At 36.2% G+C, this 18,982-nt stretch overlaps 1 protein-coding gene and 1 long non-coding RNA gene across 3 annotated transcripts in view; one reads left to right on the forward strand and one right to left on the reverse strand.

Annotated features, from left to right (window-relative positions):
* Nucleotides 1-18,982, reverse strand: part of LOC130917493 (cGMP-dependent 3',5'-cyclic phosphodiesterase) — a 384,643-nt gene that overhangs the window by 25,871 nt on the left and 339,790 nt on the right. For both annotated transcript variants that reach the window (XM_057838955.1, XM_057838956.1), the window contains exons 14-21: nt 8,705-8,816; nt 7,165-7,204; nt 6,639-6,702; nt 6,415-6,496; nt 4,024-4,198; nt 1,964-2,076; nt 831-908; nt 621-743 (exon numbers count right to left, since the gene is read on the reverse strand). In XM_057838955.1, the coding sequence (XP_057694938.1) occupies nt 621-743; nt 831-908; nt 1,964-2,076; nt 4,024-4,198; nt 6,415-6,496; nt 6,639-6,702; nt 7,165-7,204; nt 8,705-8,816 (787 nt within the window). The remainder of the gene's footprint in view (nt 1-620; nt 744-830; nt 909-1,963; nt 2,077-4,023; nt 4,199-6,414; nt 6,497-6,638; nt 6,703-7,164; nt 7,205-8,704; nt 8,817-18,982) is intronic.
* Nucleotides 13,599-14,554, forward strand: LOC130917499 (uncharacterized). The gene is made up of 3 exons (XR_009063479.1): nt 13,599-13,726; nt 13,922-14,057; nt 14,291-14,554. It is a non-coding gene; the product is annotated as an uncharacterized LOC130917499 (long non-coding RNA).

The following is an 18,982-nucleotide window of genomic DNA, read 5'->3' on the forward strand; positions in this document are numbered from 1 at the left end:
TTTAAAGCACGCTGTCTTGTATGACAAGTTAGAGTTTGAATGGGAGTCTGCGTTGAAAGGAGACTCTAAGCCTTAGAGTCTAAGGCGTTGTATGAATGGGTTTATGTGTGTGGTTTATTTAGAAATAGAAATGAGACAACTTTACTGTCTAACAATAACTCAAGTGCTAATATACTTCTCCAAAACACAATACAAACTGACACTTAAGACACTGATTAGCATAATCGCTAACTAGCTTAGTGCTCTGTGCTAAGTAGTAACGTCTCATCAAAAGAAAATACAAATAATATAATTGGCTTCATTTGTTTACTTCGAACATAGGCACCCTTGATCTAACAACACACAAAAAAAAAAACAATATCTCTTGACACTTTGTAATATTATTGATTCAGCAACGCAACATGAGTGTAGCAGTGAACTCTCTCTCTCTTGCTCTCAACACTGGCACGCGTGCAGCCTCACATTACACAATAACAAGGACCTAAACGGGACTGCACTTAGATACCGGCAAAAAAACGACTATCAAATTTGTTGGCAACTAATTTATTAATCGATTGTACTCGATTTAATCGATTAGTTTTTGCTGTCTTACTTTCCATGGTCATAGCCACTCTGCTTACCATAGGTGTGGTCTCATCGGGAAGCGAACGTGGCGTGTAGGTGAACTCAGCAAAACACGGGTGGATCTTCTTAACTGGTTCAATCCCAACTATCAACAGCTTGCTCACCTCGTCTTCTGAAAGCTGCATCATGCACATAATGAATAATGGTGTGTAAAAGAAGCACCAGGATTCAACACTGTCTTTGCGACTGACAGTTTAAAAGTTTACCTTCATGTGGTACTTCATCATTTCGTTGGCCAAGTGTGATCTGAACTGAGCTTCATGGACCTTCTTGTAGAGCAAAGACTAAGGACACAATAGTTAAGGATTTAATTGTTTTACATTGTAATTCATAAATCATATCACAATAATGTACAACAACTTACAGGCTTTATATTGGTGCTTCATTTCATTTCACAGAATATTCTCTATAGATTGAACATGTATTTGACCTATCTAAGTGAGTAATGTTTACAAAAATCCAAAAATTGTGAACAGATGTCACCCCATGACCCCCCCCCCCCCCCCCCCCCCAGCCATCTAATCATGGCCATTGTGTGAACCCAAATACCTGCAAACAGCAGGACACTTATATTTATATTCCAATGCAGTTCTGACCACGGTAACAGTTGCTGAATACTTAGTTAAATGATAAATGAACTACCAGGAGGGCACATATTTTTTAAAATTAAAAATCCTTTTTCAATGGACAGTGCATTTGCTGCGGGGTGTATTTGCACGTGTATCGGGATTTTTGGGTAAGCGCAATGCTTGTGTTTGTCAAACTGCAAATCCATCCATCCAGCCAACCAGCGATCCTTCTAGTATATCTTCTCTGTACTTTATATCCTCATGTGGTCAAAAAAAAATCAAGTTTGTTCAATAAACATGTCACATTAAAAAAAAAAATCAATTCTCTAAAATGCCCTTAAATTCAAAAATTTTTCTGACTTCGACTGCTACATTTTTAAACATTTTCACTAACATAATCTTGGTCAACTACATCAGATTGAGTTAAACAGGCAGCAGTCCCACAAGGCCTCTGCACACCAGCAAATAAACCGCTTGGTTCTATCACGTACTAGAATCTCCCCAAATTTCCCTGGAGGCCATCGTTCTCTCTCTACGAGACCCGACTCAGCATTTCACTTCTCTTGGGCCGATGGTGTTTGTCAGCCACTATTGATGTTCTCAGGTTCACTAACTAGTGAATTATAGCCGTGATCGAAGTGGAGGTGTAAATACTGCAACATTATACCAATAAACACTCACTCAATCAAAAGATGATATGAACAAGGTGAACTACAACAAATCGTTGTAAACAGTTCAGCAAAAATTTGGAGGTGTGAGGACAGACTTACGTGGGCAATGCTAATACCACAGTAGATGGAAAATGCTGTGGCCAGATCCTCATCAAAGCGGTTGAACCATGGCCCGTTCATTTTATTCACTAACTCAGCAACCCCGATCACCTCTGGGGAATATGGAAAGGGTTGACGCAAAGATAAAAGTCAGATAATGAACATGGATGTGAATACAGTAGGTGAGCATTCTTGCTAATGAAGATGAATATAAGGAAGAACACAAAAAGGGTTGCCAACTCCCTGAAAAAATAAAGGTCAACTCATTGGTAGATCAGACCAGCCCGATAACCTTCACCCTTTAATTATTATTTTTTTTGTACTTGAAAAGATATTTCTAAAAATTATTTATAATATTATAATAGACCTGAATTAATTAGCTACATATTTGAGCGTTATACGCACATGGAAAACAATAATGATTAGCAAAGTATATTTAATACAAAAAAGATACTAGAATAAAATTAACATCTGTCCTGCTAAATTTACAATTATATAATTTAACCCTTAAAGGGAATCTCGGACTTAAAGACTTATAGGCTCTATTAAGCAACATAATGTTCACTTTTACTAAAATATGTTATTAGAAACACATAAAATATTGCCATTGATTTGAAAATCTAGAATATTTAATACATGTTTTGACCTACGGTCACTGTCACTAGACGAAAACTGCCAGGTTACTGCAATTCCTTTTACGTGGCGAGACGTCCAACACATGCCCACATTGGTTAAAAGCGGTGAGTACTTACTATTTGCATTTTGATAGAGTCTTTTATTCCCTTTTCATTCACTTAAAATTAAGCCCGTCTGGGGGCAACAGGGTATGTTGTCCCAGGCCTCAGGATCATAGGGGCCCCTTAGTTCATTTTACTTTATATTGACATATTTCTTTTTTCTTTAAATCATTGTCTGATTAAATATTATATTCTACTCGATATTTACTTAAAAACTTTAACATATTAAATATTTCGAAAATATACTTTTTTCCTTCTTTTGCACATCAGTGCTGAAAATTAGTGCTGTCATGCTCATTAATGTTCTTCTCGGGTTCAAATTGAAAGGGTAAGAAAGGATAACATGTTTATGTCACTAGAGTTATACTCTGAAAGCCCGGCAGAGTAACTAACTATATGACGTCACCGCCCTGCGACGTCAACAACAATTGCGACCTACTAGTTAAACTAATTTTACAAATTGTATAAAAATGAACACATCAAGAAGGGTTTCAATATCAAATCATTTTTAACTCAGATTAACTTTTATCTTTTAAGAACTAGAAGTCTTTTCTATCCGTTGTGTGTGTGTGTGATTATGATTTGGACGTTTTCTATAACTGGAAACAAAAGTAAAACAGTCCAGCCATCAGTGACGCATCCATATTTCAAGATGTGATGGCTATGGATTCAGACCCCCGACTAAAATCTTTGTAAGATTCAAAAGTCATTCCTTCATCTGCTCCAGTGAAGCAGATATTATTTGCTAAAATTATAAATAATGCCCATAGATGTCAACTAAATCACAGCCTTTAATAAAAATCCGATGTTACGAAAGGTATCAACTAAATTAACAGCATAAGACAATTCTATAAAATAAGAGGCTTATTTTCTCACTGATGAAGACTATTTTGATATAACTAAATTGTAATACTGTAATGTGTTTATCAATACTGAGTGTAAATGTTGCCAGTAAGAAAACTGCAGGTGGGAAGAATTTATTTTGGGGTATTTGGGGAATACAAAACTAAGTATGTACATTTTGATATTGATAAAGCCTGTGTATTTTGTAGTCGACACATGACCAACAGGGTATATTTGGTATTGTATTTGGAAACTCATTCAGTGTATTTTCTACCCATCCCTGTTTGTATCTCAAGGAAAATGGATAACTGCACACCTTTCTCAACCAATTAGTCAGTCAGTCAGTAGTTGAATAACATCTTAAAATTCCTCCAAAATGTTAAAATGTTCAAAGTAAACCCCAAAATGCATGCTTAGATCAACAACGGTATCTAAAATCATGTCATGATGATCTGTTAAAACAGTCTTCACTGATTTTACCGTTGGTCTCATCTTTGATGGGGAAGCAGAGGATGTTGCGAGTCCTGAAACCGGTACTGTCATCCACACCACGGTAGAAAAGAGGATGGGAGTAAGCATCCTTAATGTTCAAAATTTGACCTGTGGTTGCTACATGGCCTGCAATCCCCTGATCTGCTGGGATGCGGAATTCCTTCTGCACCACAAATACAAACATGAAAACTTTAGCTGCATTTCTTCCCTATGTCTGGAAAAAAATAAACTTCGTATAGTTAACAAAGGTGGGTAGAGTGTCCAAAAATTTGACTCAAAATTCTTCAAAAATAATATTACTCAAGTAAAAGTAGTCATCCAAAAAATGTACTCAAGTACAACTAAAATAGTACTTTGTGAAAAGAATACTCAAATATTGAGTAACATTGTAACTGCTTAAGATCCTTGATTTGAATTAAACAATGGTATTTTTTTTCAGCACAATGTCATCTACATCAACTGTTATTACCAAACTGTACTATAACATATTCTATAACCACATTAAAGTGCCTCTAACAGCAAAAAGCATGTTTATTTCATATTTCACACGCTATTTTATGCTCCTGAATGAAATAGACCGCTTGGATGTGTGTGGAAGCGATCGATATAGTCATTCAATTTTTTTGAATCCCACGGCATGAAAATAAGTGACTTCCTGGATTGACGAAGAATGCGATGTGACGTCAGCGGGCTAATAATCAGTATACAGCCAATACTACAGTATGCAGAAGGACTGCGGATTCAGCTGATATTGCGGAGTATTTTGTTTATTTTTCGTATCACGCCATCCCAATGTGCTGCAGGCTTTTGTTGCTGCACAGGGAGAGGCGTGTGAGCCTTTTCGGGTTTCAAAGAGTTTCTATTCACTTCCACCCCCTCGGTCCTATTCGTGTGGTCACCAATAGACCATTTCTCTCGGCTTGGGCTCGGGCAGCCCTCTGCTCCGACTTCAGCTGGTTTGTCCACTCTGAATGCGCTATTTTCGGCGTTCATTCCCCTCTCTCCCCTCTCTTCCTGCCCGCAGCAGAACGACAAGCTGTAGCTGGGGGCTGACCAATCGGTGAAGACAATCAACCCTGTATGTTTCATGAGATGTAACTCATGTATGTTTCATGAGTCGGGATAATTTTGTGTGATTTTACAGTTTTGAAAGGCGAGAATTAGACTTGGAAATGCTGCTCGGTTTGGGTTAGCATGTCGGCTGCCCTGTTTTGTTGACGCTCTTTCCTCTGTCTCCGAAGCCGGGGCAGGGAAATGACAAAAGCCGGACTAACTTTAGAGGCATAAAATACTGTTCTGGAGAGGAAGAAGTCGGCGGTTTTGACCACTATGCAGTAATTTTGCCCTGTCGTACTGAATAAATGCATTTTTAATATTTCATATTCCATTTAGTACAAGAGAGTTATTTGTCATGACCATACCATTTATTTAGCAATTGGGGAAAAATACTTATATTAAAAGAATATCCTGTAAAAATATTGGAGTAGAGAGATTGAAACAATTATGACATTTTGCTGCTCTCTCTGGCATTTTCCTCGTTCTGAATCTTCCCTCTCAATGGGCTGAATTCTAAATCACATAATCGTTACCCTACTTACTTTATCATCCAGCTGGGGACGCTAGAGCGCTATAACAACAGGCAGGGGCTAAACGGCAGATTAAAAGACTAATTTCTCATCATCTGCGCTTTGCCAAATTGTTGTATATAGTCGAATCATCTCAAAATATGATTCAAATTCACATAATAATGTTAAAGATTTTTTTTTTGCTGTCACAGGCATTTTAAGGCAAAGAAATATAACAATAACAAAAATTTTTATTCCGGTGAGACAAAAAAAAAAATCTACAGAAATTAAGCATTATTCATCCAAAGAGCCTGAATGCCCTCATGTGGAGAATACATACTTCCTATAATGAAACAAAAAGGATCATATCCATGGTTTTCCTGAGTCAATCGGTGCCAAATAAAAACATTTTCACGGTGCATTTAAGACATCACGTGATTGAACAGGCCGACATGGTCATAGAATGGCAAACTTGAGTCTGATTGGTATAATGGAGTCATGTGATTATTGTTGCGACGTCTCATTGGTGGACCTGGTTGAGCCACTGTTAGAATCTCTGGCAAAAAACAACAACCTAATATGTAGAATAAAGAGGAAAAATGTAACGACTAGTGTAGCCCAAGGTAGCGGAGTAAGAATAGCATTTCTTCTTAACAAATCTACTCAAGTAAAGGTAAAAAGTATGGCTGAGTAAAACTATTCTTAGAAATTGAGTACATTTTTCTCAAAAAGATACTCAAGTAAATGTAAAGTGTAAATGCCACGCATTACTACCCACCTCTGATAGTTAATATACAGTATGTGTTTGACATACCTCTTCATCACTAACCACACCTCCGTCAAACACCTTGGCCACTAACTCATGGCTATGGCGATCTAGCAGGAACACTGAACAGCTGTTTGGGAAAGGGCAATCGGCAGAATGACATTTATTCTATTTCATCTCAGGTCGTTTTGAACCTTCATTAAATGAAGCAAGATAACATTTTGCAAAAGAAGATAAAGACATTCACGCTGTTCCTTCACATGCTGACTTACATCTCTGCACCACTGAGGTTCCTGGCCTCCACTATAATTTCCTGTAAGAGCACTGACACATCATCTGAAAGGGGAAAAAAAGAACGACAGGATAAGAGGGAGTAAAAATAAAACGGGAGAGGAAATTAAGGCAATTAAAGGAGTAGATAAATAAAGACAGATAGAACCACGAGTAACGGTGAATCATTTGTACGAGCTGATAAGCTCTATTGCTAATAGAGCTCTATGCAAAGAGGTGCCATGTATTTTACAGACAGATGGATCAATTTTGTTGGAGCGGCAATCTTGACAGCTCAGCAAACACTAATTGTACTGTTGGTGCTTACGCTTTAAAACACTTGAAAAGTCTGAACTCTTCCCGTTTCATGTCCTCCTGATTTTATGGCTACATATCTCTGTAATCAACTTTGACGTATGTAACATTTTCCTCCATTACATGCGCCACATGTTTCATTAGGTGATCGCTTGTATATCGGACATTAACTTCGAATGTTCTCTAGATACTGTCATGAAGCCACAACATTACCTAAGTGTGTGAAGAGGTTCTTGGCCACTTGCAAGAGCGCCTATGTGGAGAAACAGTGCACATAAAAACCTTTTTAGATACAGCACTCATTTATAATAAATCATGCTATTACAGTGTACGTTAGTGCAGTGGTTTGCAAACATTTTACAGCAGGTACCACCTAAAAGAATACTTGGCTCTCTGGGTACCACCATCAAAAACAACATTGACTCATTGGCCGCCAATGACCTAGCTAGATGTCCAATCCTTTTGGACGAGGAGGGCTAGGAGCAATCATTCAATGAGTTTAGTTCGAATAAATTGGATGTCTGTTGCCATTAATCGCAGCCAATGGGTAAAATATGGTAGCGTATCGTAATCTATTTTTATAAACCAAGGTTTGAATATTAACATTGTGCTTGGATTCGGGGGGAAAAATGGCGATGTATTTAACCCTACAACACTAACCTTAAATTACAGTATCAACGCCATCACTAACATCAGTTATTAACCTAATATAAGAATTGCTTTTCATGAATTTCTGTAAAAGTAAAGGATCATCATCGCTAGTTTTCTGTGGTCAATCGGTGACATATAAAAACTAGGAGAGAGATTAAAATCTGTGCTTTCGAGTCATGTTGATGGCGGCGCTCTATGTCAAATACTTTATTTTTTACAGAGCTTTAAAGACGCCACGTGATTGAACAGGCCGGCGTGATCATAGAATGGCAAACTTGAGTCTGATTGGTATAATGGAGTCATGTGATTATTGTTGCGACATCTCATTGGTGAAACTGTTAGAGCAACTATTGGCGTCTCAGGAAAAAAAAAGTAAAAACTAATATGTAGAATAAAGAGGAAAAATGTATCGAATGTGTAGCCCAAAGAAGAGGAGTAAGAGTAGCGTTTCTTCTTCACAAACCTACTCCAGTAAAAGTAGAAAGTATGGCTTTGTAAAACTACTGTTAGAAGTAAATTTTCCTCAAAGTAAATGTAACGCTTTACTACCCCCTATGGTGCAGGCAGACATTATGTGAATGTCTGTACTATTTTAGCCAATCAAATGTGAGTATCCCAGATGGGTCGCCCTTTCTAGTGGTTTTGTTGCCCATTATCACATGCACCTGTGATCCAATCCATCATTACTTATGTGTGTTGGTATAACTAAAGTAACAAAATAGCTGCGCTACTATGCTGTATTTTATTGTGTTTTTTATTTTATTCATTTTAGAAATTCACGATTTTATGCTGAAATACTTTCTGCAACCCTCTATCACATGACAGTCATTTGTACAAGGTGTTTTATCTCCCTTTTAAAATTGAGTTCAATGGTATACTCCGTTGAGATTGTTCGTGAATACTTTTGCCAAGAAACAATTCTAAAACATTGTTAATAATAATTTGTTGTACACGATGAATGCACTATAGCGGATTAACAAATAGTCGTTTGAAGATTTCGGTCAGTGTTTTGTGTACCCCTGGAGGGAGCCAACGTATTACTGGTTGTACTTGTACCACACTTTGGAAACCAGTGCTAAAGTGTGTTGCATGGCCATGTTACCTGGCACTCCACTTTGAGTTTCTGTTCCTTCTGGAAGGCCAACGTTGAAGTAAGGACTGTTGAAGTGTAGCAGAAACAGTGCTGGATGGCGTGCTCATCCGCCTCTGTGTGTCTGTGAGGAACAGATGTGTCTGTTCTTACATGCACTTTTACTACAGTCAATAAATATTCAGAGAAACAACCGATGAGCTGTATTAAAAAAAAAGGGAAAAAATGAAATTTAGAAATGGAAATAATTGATTTTTTTGGTGGTTCTCAATGGGGACTAAATGTATCTTGTTACAGCAGATTGATGAATTAATGTGAGCACATGATAGGCAAATTAAATGCATATTTGAATAGCTTGAGTGTAAATACATAAGCGGCTTACTAGTGTCAACTCAGCAGCCAGTGTGCTTCCATGTCCAATAATGACAAGCCGGAAAATGAAGATTGGCTAGCATATTCTGACCTATGAGATCATTACCTGCAGTCACCACTTCTTGTCTAGAGAGGGCAGTGGCACATTATCGCACAAATGTTAAGACTTAAAGACTAGCTCCAGGGCTTTCTTGCCCTTAGCTGGGCCTTGTGGGAAACCTGTGAAGGAGGCAGGAATAATATCTGGCCTAAAACAGGCCTCCGATCAAGTGAAATGAAGTTAACTCCCGCAAAAGACATTGGCCTTTTTGACTGACGTGCGAAGGAACACTAAGCAAAGTTCTTGACTCTCTTTTTTTTCCTACTTTTAAAGGCGTATTATCTTGCTTTCTCTGCCACTAGAGAAAATAGCCTTGACGCAAATGGAAAAGTTTGAAGGCCAACAGGACTCTGCTTCTAAAGACCAGAAGTTGCAGGAACACAAAGAGAAGCACACAACGCATTCCACATAGAGACATTCAGAGAATTTACTGTTTCTCATGTGCATTCTGCCGCTTTTCACGGGTTTTCTCAAAGACTTGTGAATCGCTCTTCGTAAATTGAAAAAAATACCAAAACTCTTCCTCAAAGTCTGTCAGCAACACCAATTACATTCTAAAAGGTTATACACCTGTAAAAATATGACATCCGATTTCACACCTGGCAAACTTCTTGGATCCTGTTTTTAGATTACATAAAACGAGAGTTACTTCTGTAACTAGGGTTCTATGAATTCCGGATGACCGCCAGAGGGCGGTGCTTAGCACCTGGATATCTACGTGTGCGCAGCACAAAGGTCGAGAATAAAATGACAACAAAGTCACGCCAGTGGGCGTGACCTGGGTGACGTCACAGACCAGTATAAGGCACACGGCGCACACGTAGATATCCAGGTGCTAAGCACCGCCCTCTGGCGGTCAGGAGGAATGAAATAGAAGCACTCTGCAGTTGTGCCTAAGCAAGATTTAAGGGTGTCTTTGATGGATTATACACACACTTTCTTCACAGTTGACACTAAAAACAGAGTTGAGTAGAATATGACAGGACTACCAAAATGTATTCATTCTTTTTTTTTTTTGCTCAGGGCTTAAGCCTAAATTAAACATTCAGCAGGAAAAATAAGGGGGAAATGGCTGACATTTGTGCAAGCAGCATGGGTTCAGTTCCCACTCAATGACGGTGCGATTGCAAGTAGGAGTGGGAACCTCAGGGCACCTCACGATATGATTCGCGATACAAGGCTCACGATGACGATTATCTCATGATGTCACGATACAGCGATTATCAATATAGGCTGTTGGTCAGAAATTTGATACATGATATTCTACGATACAACTGTTGAAACGGAAAAAAAATAAATAAATAAATAAAATGAAAATAGAAAAAATACTGTCATTTAATAACAGTGACACCTTTTCAGTGCATCATTGCTATAAAATATAAATCTACTGCAAATTCTGTACCTGCACATAGACAGGAAACAAACCACAACCACTGATATTTCTTGGAGAGATCATGATGAATGGCACCCTTAATTTCTTTAAAGTTTTTAATCTTTTGAAAACATTTTAACAATGCTGTAGGTGTCGGTCAGCAGTTGAGCTTGGAGTGGGGAAATGATAAAATAGGTGGGTCTTCGTATATGACCTTTGTTGCCAAAAGCATTGGTTTGAGCACTTCCACCATCTGCTTCAGCATTTGAGATGTCGGACTCAGTCAGTCACTTTCTTCCTCACCTTAAAAACAACAAAATAATAAAAAAAATATATTAGCTACTTAATAGCTTTTGAGTTGAAAACACAAATTTTTGTGTTGGAAGTATTGAGTGAATTAAAAAAAATACGAATTGAATGTATAGAAATTAAAAATAATTACCTATTTTTAATATGTAGGCTACATTAATTATCATGCACATCACCTTATATATCTTGGAAGCTATTCAAACCATTTTTATAGCTTATTGTATCAAAATGGTAGTAATAGTTTGTGTAGTAAACTAGATGGAAAGTGGTTCTCAAATAATATCAAGTCAGTTAATTCATGTAGGCTTGCTCGATATTCATTTTCATCCAGTTTAGGGTCCTGGTTTATTTTATATCATTCAACATCAAATGTCATCAAAATAATACATGGAAGCTATTCAAACCATTTTTATAGCTTATTGTATCAAAATGGCAGTAATAACAGTTTGTGTAGTAAACTAGATGCAAAGTGGTTCTCAAATAATATCAAAAAAATCAGTGAATTCATGTAGACTTGTTCGTTATTCATTTTCATCCAATTTAGGGTCCTGGTGTATTTTATATCATTCTACACCAAATGTCATCAAAATAATACATGTAAATTAAAAAATCAATTCCTAGTACATTGCAAAACTTTCTTACCTCAAGTGATGAAAGCGAAGCAGTGAAGAAATCCGGTGACCACTTCATCACCAGCTCCCAATGAACCTTATTTTTATTAGACAATTCTTGCATGCAGCAAAGTCCTTGTTCACCTTACTTCCTTTCTTGTTGGTGTAAAATCCAAAGTGTGTTCACATGTGTGATTTGTAGCAATATTTTTCTCACTTTTTCCTCCACCGTTCTCACGAAGCTTTTTTTATTTTTTTCAACCCACTTGGAGCTAGGGATGGGCGGATTGATACCAAAATATCAATATTTCAATCCAATTAAGTTTTAGGTATCGATCCCCAAGCAAACGTATCGATATTTGGAATTAATGTATTCTTTTTCTTTGTCTAATTTTTGGATATATTTTTGTGCACACTTTTGCACGTAAGCAGTGACTTTAATAAAAGTGTTAAGTAAATGGTTTGTTAAATATTTAGAGATTTAAACTATCCTGCCGCAGACTTTAAGGTTCTCAAGAAAAGGAAACCACTGACCTAATGCCTTACTTGACCTTATTATTACTTCTTATTCATTTATTATTATTTCTTGCTAATTTGTTTAATATTTATTTTGTTTAATAGTTTATTTTATTTTTCTGTGAAATATATTTTTCCATATTGTTTTATGTTACAAACAATTATATGCTTGATTTCTTATGTTTTGTTGCTATTTATTTTTATTTTGCTAAAGGTCTGTTTCAATTATTTCAAAATCTGTTTGAAAATTGTGTTAGTAAAATAAAATTCAAAAGCGGCAAGTGACTATTGTTTATTGGATTTGTTTTTAATGATCTACCATTAGAGGGCGGTGACATGCTACTACTAATTCGTTCTTTAATTAGATCAAAAATATTTAACTTAGGTTGAATAAAATTTGATCGAATACAATGTGTAGCAGGAAAAGGTTCTGTGCATATCAATTTAAGGGTCATGGTTAAAGAGCAAGACTGACTAGACAGATTTTGTTGTTGATGGATTGGTTTGTGAGTTTGTAGGGAAACTGCTTTGCTAGTTATTAAAAGCAGCAGTTTTTTAATTGCAATGCATATTTGACGCAAAGAGACTTTTAATAGTTTTTGAGTGCTTGCTGTAGTTGTACATTAGATATCATCAGAATGGCTGAGAACTCTGCAGGGTTGTGTATATATATATAAAATATGAACTTCGGGAATCGATATCGGATCGGGATCACAATATTTGGCCTTGGTATTACTTGGTATCGGATTGAATCCAAAATCACTGGTATCGCCCATCCCTACTTGGAGCTTCCTCTCTTCTTCTCTAGGTGACTTGTGCACAGCGCATTTTACCTTCACCGCCACTCTTGAGCGTCCCTAGTGGACCGTCAAGGAATTGCTCAACAAACATTGAGCAGTTTACAGCATCCATACTCCATTGTATGGTCAATATGTCAAATAAAAGTATCGATACTTGGCGGGAGCATATCAATAACCGATCAGGTTGCAAAATATTGCGATATATCGCTGTATCAAGATATTGTCACACTCTTAATCACAAGTGTGAATGGTTTTCGGTCTCTAAAGTATACTGAATGTGTTTTGTGACTGACTAGCGATCAGTCCTGGGGTAAGTCCATCTGGGATAAATGTTACATTCCCACGAGCTTAAAAATGATAATCAGCAGGAGTGAAAATATGGAGGACCAAAGCTGCCAAAATTCAAAATAAAAATAAAAATAAATCAATCAATAAAAAGCAAAATAAAAATGAAAATAAATACAAAAATAAGAAATATGATACAAAAATTAAATATAAATACAAAAATAAATTTGGAAATAAGTAGTTAATTAAATAAAAGTAGAAATAAAAACAAATATATATACAAAAATAAGAAATTACATTAAAAATGTAAGAATAAATACAAAAATAAATGTGGAAATAAATACAAAAATAAATATATTGATTGAAATAAATGTCAATCAATAAATAAAAGCGCTTTGCCTTATATTTACTTATTTCATTGTCAGCACCAACTTGCAAGTGGAAATGTAATTCAAATGAGGGGGAGTTCCTAAGGGTGCCATGGGTTGAACTATTCGCTTATTGGTTGATCGACATTCGATTTCTGAAATCTACTAGCCATGCCTGCCACAGATGACAGAACGTGGGTCTGAAAGTCAGGGAAACAGCCGACCTAGTTTAGTAGTCCTACTTGGTGAGAAGTGAGAGAAAATGCATTATCCACCGTCGAATGTCAAAGCATGGTATAAGGTGAGTTTGTATGACAGTGGCATATTTTAAAATGAAAACTTGGTTATTCGTATGGCATGCTGCACTCTCTATATATATCTGACTGCTACTGGTATCAAAGCTACTTGTAACTGCTCCAGTGTAGCTTAGCAGAAGTTACAACTAAGTTCTCATGAAAGCAAACGATATTCCTGCTCACCATGACATTGTTTTTAGAGTCTCTGACTTGAATAATTCCACTGACATCGCAACGTTGGATGCTGGGTGATTACAGGGATCCCAGGATCTCATCCAAATTCTGGGTTCAGAATGATGCAAGGACGTCTCAGGTTCCGACGTACAAAGGTTCAGAGTAAGTGAATGTCATTAATAATTTGACTTGGACTATAGTTTCATTCATTCAAATGAAGTGTCAAGAGGAAATATTTGTGTTAAAAAAAAATAACAAGCCGAATCATGACTTTGCCATCAGGGTTAAACCATTTTGTTATTTCAAGTCCTGTTTAAACACTAGAAATTACTTCTTCAGCTTTTATGCAATGCAACTTTTTAAATTGCAACTTGTTTTCCTGCTTTTTCATGGAGGACTTCGTGTGCAAGAATCCATGCCACGTCTGGATCCACCGGGAATTGTCCGCACACTACAACTACAAACTGTTCGCCGTAGATGATATTCTGTGCCAGCCCCCAACAGTCAAAGGCATAGCTATGGCAACCATAAAGTCAAAAATTAAAGCTCTATATTGGGGGACTCGGAAGGAAGTACAAAAATAAATTAAGACCATATTTTTTTCACCCATTTTGGAAAGATAAACCCATATACAGTATAATGTAGACCATTTTAAATTAAGTTGAAATATTTCATGCTTTTATTATTTATTACGCGCTAGGAATCCAATTTAGATTTGGAGTGCTTTCGCTGCCAGCCTCTCCCAGTCAAAAATTGATTGGATGTCAAGCGCTGTCAATGGCAGCCAATGAGTTAAATGTTGATGTTTATGGCTTGCAAAAATAAGAAACCCTAAAATTTTATGTGTCAGAATTACGAAAAAAAAAATTCTGGGCCCTGCAACACATTGTCTGTTATTGCAGAAATGTTGGTATAGTTTTAGTTGCCACTTCTGGGAGATGATTGGATGAAATTTTACCCATCAAAATCAAATTATGAGGTGTGGCACGCCCTCTTTGCTTGTTGGCTCTTCGAAAATGGCTTAACAAGTTAAACTTCAAAAGGGATAATGTAAAGTGCACATTTCTAATCAAAAACATAACATTAAAAAAAAAACAATAAAAGCATGAAATATCCCTGACCAAAAAAGTTAAATAAAATTATATAAATGCGAACACTTTCACGGTCTAGGGCTAGGCACATACAGATGAGGCTAATCAATAACTAAATTTGCCATATACGATGTGTGCATGTTTAGTTATATTTTAGGACTAGTTGGTTCAACTTTAAATTACATATTTGCAGTTTTATGTGATGGTCCACATGGTTATCATCCCCATGTCGATGTCAGTCCCAGAAGTGCAGCTGCGACAGGCCTCGACTCCTGAAGAAATTCAGCAGATGTCAGAATGTTCTAATGTATTGAATGTCTACAACGAAACTATCCATCCTGCGTCAAATATTTGGACTTGTTTTAAATGACAGCATAGAATGTTGGTTGTCGTTGATGTGACAGTACCTCAATAATGTGAAGAAATAATAAAGGCAATGATTGTTTTTCTGCAAAGTAATATTTTATTGATGACCAGTGTAATACAATACAAATGATAAACAGGCAATTGATGTACAAAAAAGGACTTCCAGCACAACTAACTCGTTCATCAAAAAAATTGTCCACTGGACACCAACATGAGCCACTTAAGGTCAGTAACTTTTTCCCCTAATACTGGCCAACTGCTCACCATCAGCATTCCCTGAAATGTAAATTTATTGCGTCTTCGGGGAGCTTTAGGGTAAAAAAAAAAAAAAAAAAAGCACGTAGATAAGTGAGGACGAGAGATGTCTTATTGTTGAGGAACGACACCCCAACCTTCCTCAGAAGTATCTAGAAGAAAATAGATGACAACGGCAAAATGGTATAATAGATTAGCTACGAAAGCATTAAACGAGACACCAGCCGGTGAAAACAGTCTCCCGGAGCACCACACAAACTTGAATGTGTGAATTTTGCTTCACTAATTTGCGCTAACGCTAAACTATTCCTTGTGAGTTTAATGTTGTTAGCAGCTTTATCCATGTCCCGCCTTGCCTCCCCTTCCTGAGACCCAATGCAAGGTATTAGCTTATGGAAGATTATATAGATTCAACATACCTCAACTGGACTTAAGTAAAAAGTTTTTTAAAAAACACACACCAAATTACCAATTTAATACGTACCTTGTCCTCATCCAACCGATTGCCAGCATCCCGTAGCCGCTTGGATTCCGACCTTCTCGTCTCGTTCCATTATTTTACGAAGCAAGCAAGCAGCAGGAAGGCAGACATTACTTCGTCGATCGAGAGGATCACTGAACTGGCATGTCAATCGACCAATGGGTGAATAGTTCAACACATGTAGTACCGCCCCCTCATTTGAATAACATTTCCACTTGAACGTTGGCACTGACAATGAAATAAGTAAATATATGGCAAAGCGTTTTTATTTATTGATTGACATTTATTTCAATCAATATATTTATTTTTGTATTTATTTCCACATTTATTTTTGTATTTATTCTTACATTTTTAATGTAATTTCTTATTTTTGTATATATATTCATTTTTATTTCTACTTTTATTTAATTACCTACTTATTTCCAAATTTATTTTTGTATTTATATTTAATTTTTGTATCATATTTCTTATTTTTGTATTTATTTTCGTTTTTATTTTGCTTTTTATTGATTGATTTATTTTTATTTTTATTTTGAATTTTGGCAGCTTTGGTCCTCCATATGAAAAAAGGATATTGAGCGTATGAGAAAAGATTCATCATATTGTGTGTTGCAGGTATTGCCACATTCCTGCTGCTGTTACAGTCGTAATGAGCTGCCAAGAAATTAAGAGACATGATCTTTGTCCATCTGTTGCAGACTGCAGAATTAGTGTGCACACAAGCGCTAAGCAAGTATGAGGATAGCTGTGAGTGTATTCAAAGTTTGGAGAAAAAGGACAACAGAAGATACTGAGGTAACACTTTACAATAAGGGTCCCTTAATTAACACTAGTTAATGCATTGTTATACAATAACTAATGTTTAAGTAACATTACAACAATATAATTGCTTATCTAGCATTTATTAACATATTAATTAACATGAGTTAAAGCATTAGTTAAAGCATTAGTTAATGCATTAATGCATAACAAGACAGTAACTAATGGTTTGGTAAAATTAAAAATATTATATAGGCCTATATAGGGTTATGGTTTAAGGTTTGGGGTTTGTTAACTTAAGCATTTATAATTTCTTAGTTAAGGGACACATGTGCTACACTTTACAATGAGGGTCCAAAAAGCATTCAGTAATCGTGAATAAAGGTTAAGGGGAGCAGGTGGGGGGGGGGGGGGGGGGGGGCACATTTTAAGCATTTATAATGTCTTAGTTAAGGGACACATGTGCTTCACTTTACAATAAGGGGCCAAAAAACATTCAGTAATGGTTAATAAAGGTTAATGGGGGGAACTTAAGCGTTTATAATTTCTTAGTTAAGGGACAAATGTGCTACACTTTACAATAAGGGTCCAAAAAACATTCAGTAATTGTTAATTAAGGTTAAATAATACTTATGAGGTACGTTCACATGAAATAAAGCCATACTTAAGGTTAAGTTATAATTTATAATAAAATACATTACTTAACATTTAATTCACATATACATGATTAGTGCATTAATAAATACCTATTAATGTATACTGGTACTAGTAAGTGATTATGTTATTTTAAAATTAGAAACTGTGAGTCCTTGGATGCTGCTAACCTAACCTTAGGTATGGTAGTATTCCACGTGAACTTACCTCATAAGTATTACTTAACCTGAATTAACCATTACTGAATTTTTTTGGACCCTTATTGTAAAGTGTAGCACATGTGTCCCTCAGCTAAGAAATTATAAATGCTTAAGTTCCCCCCCTTAACCTTTATTAACCGTTACTGAATGCTATTTGGACCCTTATTGTAAAGTGTAGCAAATGTGTCCCTTAACTATGAAATTATAAATGCTTAAGTTAACAAACCCTGACCCTATATACGTGGGCCTATATATATTTTTAATTTTACCAAACTATTAGTTACTGTCTGGTTATGAATTAACTAATGCATTAACTAAAGTTAATTAATATATTACTAAATGTTAAATAAAGAATTATATGAATTATTGTAATGTTACTTAAACATTAGTTATTGTCTTAAAATGCATTAACTAATGTATTAACTTAATACATAACTCATGTTAATTAATATATTAATAAATGTTAGATAAGGGATTAAATGAATTATTGTCATGTTACTTAAACATTAGTTATTGTCTAAAAATGCATTAACTAATGTTAATTAAGGGACCCTTATTGTAAAGTGTTACCGATAGATGACATACGTTATACGTACAGTATATTCAGCATACAGGGAGGGATGAGTTTCCTGCCAATTGCACTTCTTCCCCACGACACACAGAAAAGGACTGACATACCGAGTCCCCTCACTTGATACTAACCATTCATGAGGTTGGGCTTGATGGTTAACCCTTAATACAGTGTTGTTTTCGTCAACATTTCGTCAACGAACACTTCAATGAACACGTCTGACGAGATGAGAACGAAACGAAAATGCGCAATAGTTCCTGTCACATGTTCACAATGTGTGACATTTTATGTGTAGTTAGCCTGCATCTTAGCAGTGTCTGGTTGTGTCCTTCCTGAATAACCAGTGCGTCGTCTTCAGGCTCCATGCTGGCTTGCACACACAGTAAGATTTGTTTTTTTTTTTTTGGGCCAGAGACAATATGCAATGTTGCTTTAGCCTTTAAAGGTCTGTGCTGAGTGATCATCAGACACTAAATGTAAATCTTAGTGCTAGCATAGCCTTGTAGATGCTACAATATGTGCTCGTCTGTCAATTTCTACTCATCTATATATTTTTTTAGTAAAATTTCTTAATTTTACAGCTGAAAACATTTTTAGTAAACGTCAACTAAAACTAGGCAAAATTAGTTTCGCGTTTTTGTCAACAAAAACTAGACGAAGACAAACACATTTTGACTGGGACTAAGACTAAGACGACGAAGAAAATTAAA

This window comes from Corythoichthys intestinalis, chromosome 6 (genome assembly GCF_030265065.1).
Source record: "Corythoichthys intestinalis isolate RoL2023-P3 chromosome 6, ASM3026506v1, whole genome shotgun sequence".
NCBI classification, from domain to species: Eukaryota; Metazoa; Chordata; class Actinopteri; order Syngnathiformes; family Syngnathidae; genus Corythoichthys; species Corythoichthys intestinalis.